Raw genomic sequence first — 10,294 nt, 5'->3', positions numbered from 1 at the left:
GTTGTTTGAGCTAGGGTTTCACTGTATAGCACTGGAGCCTGCCCTGAAACTCACTCTAGATCAGCCTGGCCTCAAACTCAGAGATCCACCTGCCTCTGCCTCCCAAGTGCTGGGATTAAAGGCGTGCGCCACCACCTGGCTTGCATACTTTTAAAACTTACTGGGTGCTTAATAGGATTCGCGCACTCGGTATGTTGTTTTTTTTTTTTTCCCCACACGGCATGAGCAGAGTGGTGCATAGAATAGATTATTCTATGTTAGTTTTTCACATTCTAGAAAATGTTAATTATAGACATCAGTAGTTGGTTAATTCAGTCTGTTGGACATAACACTCCCTAGTTGTTCAGTCATAACACTTAAGGGCAAGCAATGTAAGGTTGTTTGTTCTCTGACTTGATCTCTTAGCTAAACTTCTGACGTTCTCATTGGATCCTGAAAAACAAGTAGAGTCTACACAGGAAGTGAATATCTTCAATTCTAAAAGATACATGATACCATGACCATCTGAGTAACATCCAATTGTTTAGGAAATAATTTCTTGAGGTACAATATTTCCTTGTATGAGGATAGCTAAGCCTTAACTGAATACCTGTCACGTGTCTGGTACTTGCTCAGATCAAGACTTTCCAACCTTAGTACAACCTTTTTATTTTATTGAAAATAGATTTTTTTTCATACAATATATTCTGGTTATGGTTTCTCCTCCCTCAACTCTTTTAGTTCCTATCTAATCTACCCTCTTGCTTTCATTATTAAACACAGGTCTAAGAAAGAAAAGGAAGGGAAGAAGAGAAAATATAAATAAAATAACAACAAATCAATAGAAAAACAAAAATCAAATATAGTCAAAGGAAAAGTGCAAGTCACATTAGTACACGCAGAAATCCCACAAGACACAAAATCGGGAACTCTACTATATAAACAAGACGTGTAAAGCCGTGGGGGCTGGAATGACCAAAGCATTATGAGACAAACAACAACAACCACCCCAAGATCAAAAAACCAACCCTTCCAAAATACCAGTGAGTTTGTTTCTGTTTCGTGTTGGCCATTTAACTATTGAGCTTGGGGCCTGCCCTTAAGTGTGGTTTGTACCCAGTGAGACTCCTTTGAAGAAAAATAAGTTTTCCTTTGTGAGTGGTTATCATTTGGAGATAGTTTCTGGATTGGGGATTGGGGCGTGTGTCAGCTTCCCCTCACAGCACTGAGACCCCATCTGTCTTAGGCCTGTGTAGGCTTTTGCACGCTGCCACAGTCTCTGTGAGTTCATATGTATCGGTTTTGTTGTGTAGAGAAGACCTTGTTTCCTTGGTGTCTTCCATCTCCATTGGCACTTATAATCTTCCCACGTCTAATTTTAGAGAGTCCCCTGAGCCCTGATGGGAGGGATCTGATGGAGACACCAACGTAGGACTGAGTGTTCCAAGGTCTCTCACTCCCTGCTTTGTCCAGTTGTGGATCTCTGTATTTATTCTTATCTACTGCAGGCAGAAGCTTCTCTAATGGGTGAAGAGCCCACTGATCTGACTATAGCAGAATGTCTTTAGAAGTCACTTTATTGCTGTGTTCCTTTAGCAGAACAACAGCATTTCCCCCCTAGATCCACGACCTTTGTAGTCTCTCGTTCTTAACCATACCAGCAGTGTCAGGCACGGGCTCCATCTCATGGGATTGATCTTAAATCCACTCAGACAGTGGTTGGTTACTCCCATAAGCTCTGTGTCACTACAACACCAGTGTATCTCACAGATAACTCAACATTGCAGATTGAAGGGTTTGTAGCTGCGACTGTGTTCGTTTCTCCTCTGGTAGCAAGCAGAATACCTTCCAATACCATGAACACTAGTCGGTAGGAGTGAAGGCTCGAGATAGACAACAGCTCAACTTCTCTGTTTAATGACTGATGTAAATGTTAATTTCAGGAGTAGGGCATTACCATCTGTTTGTGAAGAGCCTTGGCAATAGCCTAGGTTGTTTAGGGTTTCCATGGGGTCTCTTTGGTCAATAACTCAATTAGATGTAACCTTCCCTAGTTTCACGTGGTGGTGAGGTGTCTGGCTAAGGCTCTGTCTCTCCCATTATTTGGTGACAATTCTGCTACAGTAATTGCATCTTACTGCATTTAGCAATATCTCTAGCCTCTCTGCTTCCTACACATGATCCACCTAGACAAACTGAAAAGTCTCCGGAAATGCTAAGTGTTTCCTAGCAGGTAAATTTGCCTCCACTGGAAATAGCTGCTTTAGCGACATCTAGTTATTTAATCATGTGAACCAACTCTGTGAGGTAAACAATATTCTCCAGTCATTATCAGTCAGCTTCGTATAACTGTAACAAAACACCTGAAATGGCCCATCAAAAAGAAAACAAAAACTGTCACAGCACACAGTTTGAGAGTTTGGGCTCAGAGTTCAAGTCATGTGGCCCAACTGCTTTGGGATTTGTGGCTGAGCAGTATACAAAGGAAGGGAATGTGTTGTGAAGGAGGCTACTCACTCATGACAACCAGGACCCCAAAACAGAGAAGGGGTTAGAATCTCAGTATCACCTTCAAGATCACACATTCAGTGACCTAAATTCCTCCTGCTATGCTGAAGGTTAACAGTGCTTCCGGCTGGAGACTAAGCTTCTAAGGCATGCTGTGAGCGAAGGGGTTGGGTAACCTAAGGCCACAAAGCCAGTGATAGAATTGGTTTGGCTCAAGGAAGACAGACTTCAGGAGTTCAGGGCACGTCTTAACTGCTTCATCACTATAGAGACTTGATCCTTTTGTGACTTCCTCATCTCTGAGGGTTGGTCAGGGATTGAAATGACAAGGTGGCCTTTAGCTGTAGGGCCTGGCTCTCCCTAAATTAAGGAATGTGTAAAGTCAAAGATTTCCATGAGAAAATCTGAAAACCCCCAGTTTAGTAACTTCCCTCATGTAGCGTCCACAATACTTTTGGACTGAGGCAGAGCAGACAGTATAGGTGACCTCCTCTCTTAACAGAAATATCCCGCTTACCGGCTAGCATGATTCTGTTAGATTTCTTCCAATAATTGGAGAAATATACATATCTTCCAAAGGGAAGACCTCATTTACAGACGAACCCTGTTAAAATGCTAATATGTGTATTAAGCTCTATTAGTCTTCATTTAAATAAAGTGATCACATTTATTGTGTCATTTAGCAAAGCTATTAGAAAGTAAATGACAAACTAGCAGACTTCTGAGGGGCCAGGCAGGGCAGGGAAATGAAATTAGAGGACTGTGAAGTAAAGCTACCTCTAGGATTGGCAATGTGGTGTCAGATGAATTGGGACAGGAGATGTGCTCTGTAGGAGACAGGTAACCAGCTGCCTTGAAGAGCAATGGTGTCTCCCACCAGAAACTCCGCCCCTTCCTCTTCTTATCCTCAGTTTCTTTCTGCCACTTGCTTCCTTTCTGGTATCTCAGTTTTCACCTCACACTTCAGTTTGATCAGGACAGGTCAGCAAAACCATCTGTCCCCTGGAGGCATTGCTTGGAATGGTTACCTACACGACTGTCAATTCTCCATAGAGCTCTACATCTGGAAACCCAAGTGTGAGTCTGTCCTGGACTCAGCTCTTCCCTGGTCCTGGAAGACGGGTGATGTAGACACACTCACGAGCCGTGGGTGGTAGAGCCCTTCTGACTCCAAAGTTCCCATCTTGCACAGAAAGGCTAAGAGCGATTTCACTCCTCCTCTCTCTCCTCTTTCCCTCAAGAGTGAGAAACGACCAGTTGTCTTTCTCTTCCTCTCTCTCCTCTTTCCCTCAAGAGTGAGTGGGAAACGACTCGTTGTCTCTGAACAAGAGAGTGTAAGAAAATCATTACAGGAAAAGCTTCCTACTTAGGAATGCCGACTGAGAATTTTTTCTTCAAATAAATGGAATGGAGAAAAATGCCACCAAAATTTAAACTAGATATAATTAAGCACTTTAAAGCCATTTAGTTTTCAAGTATTCAACAGTAACAGAAAACTACTTTAAAAATATGAACAGGTAAGGTACTCAGAACTAAAGCACCGGACTCATGTAAGAGGAAGGATTTTATTGTGGAGGTCGCAAAAGCCAACAATTTAAAGAAAAGGAAAAGGAAAGAAAGGAGGGAGAGAGAGAGAGGAAGGGAGGGAGGGAGGGAGGGAGGGAAGAAGGGAAGAAAAGCAATATGCTGATAAAAAGCCAGTTTGGGTGGTTAACTGAGAGTGAGCAGATATAAGCCTTTCTTACACAAGCACTGTCAAGGTAGCAACAAGCAGACATAAGGCTGGTGTGTGTGCATCTGAACAAGCTGCCTTGGGTTTGAGAAGATCAGGGTAAAAAAGATAAACATAGAGAGCTTACATTTTTAAAACATAACATATATTTTGCAAGTATGATCTTTGAAAATTGTGGCCTTAGGAAATCTGCTTTGGCAGGAGACTGCAGAGGCTCCCGTGGAGAGGAAGTGAAAAGGGTGGCCGTACAAACAAGGGCTGCTGGCACATTCAGAGCGCAGGGGATACTTCATAGAGCAAAACACAGTTCTAAGTAAATGGGCTTCAGGCAATTTCAGTGTTAAGATAACATCATTAAGAGCAGAACAGATTGTGCTCAGACCCTGCTGTTTATAATTAACACGTTGCTTCCAAATACTCCTGGGCCCCTGGTAAAGAGTCTTCTGCTCACATCTACCCAGACCAATCAGAGTGTTTCCATCAGAGTCCATGCTGGGCCAGCACCTGTTTGGACAAATCCAATAGAGCCAAAGAACTCCTCTCCCTGGCCAGCTAAGTAGGTGGATGAACACAGCTTGGCTTAGTCATTGTCACAGTGTCCATATGGCTTTGAGGTTTGTTTTCACAAGAAATCATACAAGTATTTTATTATGTCAAAGTTCACGGTCCTAGAAACAAAAACAGACAGTACGTTAGCACCCTCGCTCTCTGCTGCTCAGCTCTGTGACTGCAAAGCACGTGGGACGTAATTTACAACTGGACGACGCTGTGGGATGCACCAGGATAGGGGTGGCACGGGTTTTAAAATACAACTAGAAACATAACTTTTAAACCATTTTTGACCACACAGAAAGTTACTTTCCTTTAAAATAACAAAAACAAAGTTAGGCTACTCAACATTTTGTATTTCAACTATATTGCAGAAAGTTTGGATTTTATTTAAAAGCCATTTGCTTTCTTCCTAATAACCGGAATAAAGTAATTAGAGATGCAAAAGTATTTAAATCTTGTTTGCCTCAGAACATTGTCTGTCTCCAACACCTGTGTTATCATCACAGGGCGCACAGCTCCTCTGTCCTCATTTCTGGCTTTCATTATCTTCAGTCTCTAACAGCAGCTGACCTGTATGCACAGCAACTCAATCTGGATGATCCAAGAATATGATACAACAAACAACGTAGATGTATATTTTTATACTCTGATGGCAGGCAGAATAAAATAACAGAGGAAGAGACCTATAATTATTTTCCTTTCTCCAAACTCGTTCTTCACTATAAATACTCAGACTTGGAGGTTTATTATTTGACGAAATGGTCAAAATAATTAGATATAATGATCTAGCAATAAGTATAAAATTAAAGCCTTAAATATTCAGCTCTGCAAAAATAATTACCCATGCGAGAACAGCCTTTTAGAGTTACTAATTGCACATTCTTATATATTAAACTAAAACCAATTATTCTTTGTCTATCATTTTATAATACACTTTCTAAAAAAAGTTTCTGCAGAAATGACTGACATACCAAATATTTTTAAAAAATATGGACAGGAAACTATAGATACTGCTTTTGGAAACACACTTAAAAATAGCTCAAATTGGGGAACGCTCTGGCTCCTGTGGACCCAACATTAGACTGAAGACTGTCTTTCATCAGAACAGCGGCTCCCTGAGAAACACAAAAACCTCCTGAGTAGCATACATAGACCCTGTCAGCGCAGCAGTGACGAGACCACCACGGATGATCACGTCAGTTAAGCTCTCCCAAGCAGAGACACGGCCCTGACATCGTAACACTGCTAGATTCTCACGGCCTTCCCTCACTTACCTCTCAAATCTACTGGTCATAAAGTCCCTATAAAAATGACCCTAGGAAAAAAAAAACCCTTTTCAGCCAGTAATCTGACTTACCAAGGGTCTTAAGAGAAACCAGATACAGTAGGCTACGTTTTCTCATCACAAACTAGAGTTCTATTAGAATACCTTTCTGAAGACATTCCCTCTGATGGCTTTCATTATAAGATTATGAAGCAACAAAGTCAAATGAACTTAATGCCCTTTCCTTTTTCTTTCTTTCTTTTTTTTTTTTTTTCTATGTGAAAGCAAAAGTATGGAAGACATTAAGTTAAAAACAACTTGAATCCACTGGGAGGCCCTCTATATTCCAAAGCCTTACTCAATAGTAGTAAAAAGTGGTCAATATGAAGACACATCTACACCCTAAGAATGCATAAAGAGAACACAGAATCCACTGGAAAATGTTTGTCTAATGGGCTAGGACTAGAAAAATTCATAAACAAATGAAAACAGATTAACTGGTTAATAGGATTCTTTTTAATGTTTCAGTAATTATTTATATGGCTATAGCACAATTTATGCAATAAAATGTTAATAAATGGAATGGCTTTAAACACCCTAAGCAACTTACAAACATGCAATTATAGAATATTAACTGTATTCCATGTCAGTAAGCCAGCACCAGAAAATCAAATCAGACTGCGACATTTCTTTTCCTCAAAGACTGACTGAGGGATGGGTGACAGCTCAGTGTTAGGAATATGTCCTGTTTGTGCAGAGGACCTGAGTCAGAGCTCCAGCACCCACGCCTGGATTCCCGGTTTCGGGGAGATCCAACATAAAAACAGATTTATATGTAGGATTCACAAAGCCCAGAAGAGGGCACTGAATCCTGTGAGCTGCTAGCCATGTGGGTGCTGGGAACTGAAGCTAGGTCCTCTCTCTGCAAGAGCAGCAAATCTCTTAACCACTGAGCCATTGCCCTTGTAGGAACCAAGTGAGTGACCAGGGAACTGAATCTCTGTGCAGCATTTACTAACCAAGCTGTGCAAATGCTTCCATGGCTCACCCAGCCCTCAATAAACAGGGGACTGTCAACTGACCCCATTTCACCAGCACAGCCACAGAGGCAGAATCAATCACCATGCTGCAGGTGACCACAGGAACTGCTCACAGGGCAAACAGCCCACTTTAAAGGAAGCCACCATGCTGCGGGTGACCACAGGAACTGCTCACAGGGCAAACAGCCCACTTTAAAGGAAGCCGCCATGCTGCAGGAGACCACAGGAACTGCTCACAGGGCAAACAGCCCACTTTGCTCTGTGGAACCTGTACTCCTGTACTCGCTTCTGGCCTTTCGTGCGCTTAGACACATACCAGATGCATATAAATACAACTTTGACTCCAGATAATGTTCGGTGAGTGCAGGAGGGTCTGATTCCCATGAAACACACACTATTAATACAATGTGGATGACGATTTCTCGTACTCCTTTTTGTATGTATGTGGAATACATGTGTATGTAGGCTCGCATGTATACGAGTGCACAAATGCTTGCATGTGTACATGGAAGCTTGAGGTGGACACTGTGTCTCCCTTGATCAGTTTCCACATTACTTACTGAGGTAAAATCACTTGCTAAATCTGGACCTTAGCAATTCCAGCTAGCCTAGCTAGCCAGCTCCACCCAGACGATGTGCCTGCCTCCCAAATGCTGGGATTATAGGCAGCTGTGGCATCTGCCTGAAGGCGTAAGTCACAAACAATGCCACACCAATTTGGGATTATGATTATTAGGGTGGTATTTATTTAAAGGGGAAAAAACTTACAGATCACTGTCCCAGGCAACAGCCCTCTACGCAACCAGGAAAGGAGTCTAGTTGCCGGCGGAGCAGGAAGTGAAGAGAGAGAGGAGAGGGAAGTGGCCGCTTTTTTTTTTTTTAAATTTATTTATTTATTAAGGATTTCTGCCTCGTCCCGTGGCCGCTTTTTTAAAGGGAGAGAAACCACGCCCCAATGGGCTGGTACCTCAGCGGTGATAGGCTGGAGGAGTGGGAGGACCTCCCGCAACATCTGCCCAACCTTAACTGGGTTCTGGTGGTAACTCTTGTCCTTAACCTTACATAGGAATGCTTTATTTACTGATCCATCTCCATAGCCTTCCTAGGGGTAATTCTTAAGTCAGAACTGAGAACAGAATCAAACCATATAACATATATTTAAGAATTTAGTTTTATCTGTATTTTATTTCACTTTATCAATTCTTTTTTCACAGAAAAGACTTTTCTCATGATTTCAGACTTTGTGTGTATTTTTGAGTTCGCTTCTTTAGAAATAAGTTTCTTAAAAAAAAAAGAAGAAAAGAAAAACAACAACAACAACAAAAACCAAAACCAAAACCAAAAAGCAACTTTATTTTACACCCCTGAGGCATCTCACAATGTCTTCCCACTATGGGAACTGGAAAGCCTGATTTTCACCTCACGGTAAGGCCGCTCCATAGATGGCTCCCACAGGCTCCTTGGAGGTTAGTTCTCTTCATTCTCTACTCCACATTCTAATTCCTTTTTGGAAGCAGTTGGCTTTCCTAACCAAACCTTTCCACTGTTCTGGTCCTTTGTCTTCGATGAATTCCCTTTCTCTCTCATTGTGGGCATTAACTAACACATGGCGCTCCCTGATCGGCAGCTTTCTTTCCAGTCCACCTCTCTCCTACATGCCAGGCGGTTCAGTCAAGCGAAGCTGGTGTCCTTATGTGAGACCCAGACAATCCCAGTCAGCAGCCTTCTCTCTACTTCCTTACCATTCTCCAGCCACTGAATAAATTTAGTACCTAGTTTCCTTTGCTTTGCACCCTGTTACCTAATAAATTGTCTGCATATTGGTCTTTTCATCTCTAATAAATGTACTCGGAGATATTCTACTTCTCAGAACATACCTCTGAGATATTATTTGTTCCATTTCAGGAATCTGGGACACTAGGGATAATTAGGTTACAAACCCCTTCATTTTATTTAGACCTACAGATAATGAGTATTGCCAGACATAAAAGTCTTGGTTCCTGGCTGGTTTGCCTTCCCTTCTGTCCAGCTCAGACTCCATGGTTCATCACGAGCTCATGTGTTAACACTCAACTCCTCTGGCAAGACCCCAATGTTATGTGATTTCTACTACTATTCTTCCCAGCCCTGGTAGTCCAGCACATGGAGTACTGCTGGACAAGATCGCAGGTCTCACAAACTGACACCACTGGAAACTCAAGGTCAAGAATTTCAAGCCCCCTCAGCATGCTGCTTTTCCCAGCGAGCACTGGCTGCCATGTGCAGGGCCATGGATTCCAACATCACACACTTTTCTCAAGCTGTTTCCAGCTCTGCCTTCAGTCACAATTCCTGCCTCCCCCTCATGGAGAAAGCAGAAGAATCAGGTGAGAATTCCTCAACTTTCCGCTGCCAAAGAGCAGCTGAGTCCACGGTGCTCTGCTCGGAGGCTACAGCATACTGCTGCCCCATCGTGGGCTCTTTCAACTCCCTTCTGCATCCCATCCTTACACAGTACTGCAAAGATTTTTGTGTTTTAAATTATTCTGTTTTGTGTCACTAACTTTCCTATCTTTTTCCTCAGCATTTAAATATATTCGTATCTTCAAAACCACACTGATTACATAAACACACATGCAGCGGCTCCACCATACTTGTCTCTGCATCTCAGAAGAGCCTAGACAATGTTTGCTGACAGTGAGATCACAGATCTTAAGTGCATAAAGAACAGAAGCTAAACCTGTGCTTACAGCATCCACATTTCTCTCTCTCTCTTTCTTTCTGCATGTTTTATTTCCCATGTAGCAACATCACAACATTATGATTTAACTTTATGTATACATAAGCAGACATCTAAATGCACACACACACACACACACACATGCACACACACGCATACACACGGTGAGGGGGACTAAGATAAAGGAGACAGACATCTGATGGGGGAGAAAGAAGGAAGAACAAGAGATGCAATTGAATGAATGTAAATGTATGGAACACAAAAGCAGAAGGCTCATGGTAGCAGTGGGGGGAGGGACTAGCAAATCAGGTTAATGGGGAGGGGGTGGAGGGAGTGGTGAGAGAGTTGGGGAGCAAGAATAAGTATAACAACATATATTAAGGTATATATATGAAAATATCAAAATGAAACCCATTACTTTGTTAATAAAATGCTAGTGATTTTTCAAATAAAAATAATTATAGCAGAAAATAGTTGATTCACTATATTCTATATTAAAG

The 10,294-nt window shown here is 42.1% G+C and overlaps 1 protein-coding gene across 1 annotated transcript in view; it reads right to left on the bottom strand.

Annotated features, from left to right (window-relative positions):
• Positions 1–4,073: 4,073 nt before the first annotated feature.
• Orc5 (origin recognition complex subunit 5) overlaps positions 4,074–10,294 on the bottom strand; it is a 60,651-nt gene continuing 54,430 nt past the window's right edge. Inside the window, exon 14 of the mRNA XM_041668360.1 lies at positions 4,074–4,887. Within this exon, the coding sequence (XP_041524294.1) occupies positions 4,842–4,887 (46 nt within the window). The 3' untranslated portion in view covers positions 4,074–4,841. The remainder of the gene's footprint in view (positions 4,888–10,294) is intronic.

The sequence above is a fragment of the Microtus oregoni genome, unplaced genomic scaffold, assembly GCF_018167655.1.
Source record: "Microtus oregoni isolate MIOR12 unplaced genomic scaffold, Mior012 000018F_ref0000195, whole genome shotgun sequence".
Taxonomy (NCBI): Eukaryota; Metazoa; Chordata; class Mammalia; order Rodentia; family Cricetidae; genus Microtus; species Microtus oregoni.
Note: the sequence above shows the minus strand (reverse complement) of the source record. Positions and strands in the feature narration are given on the sequence as shown.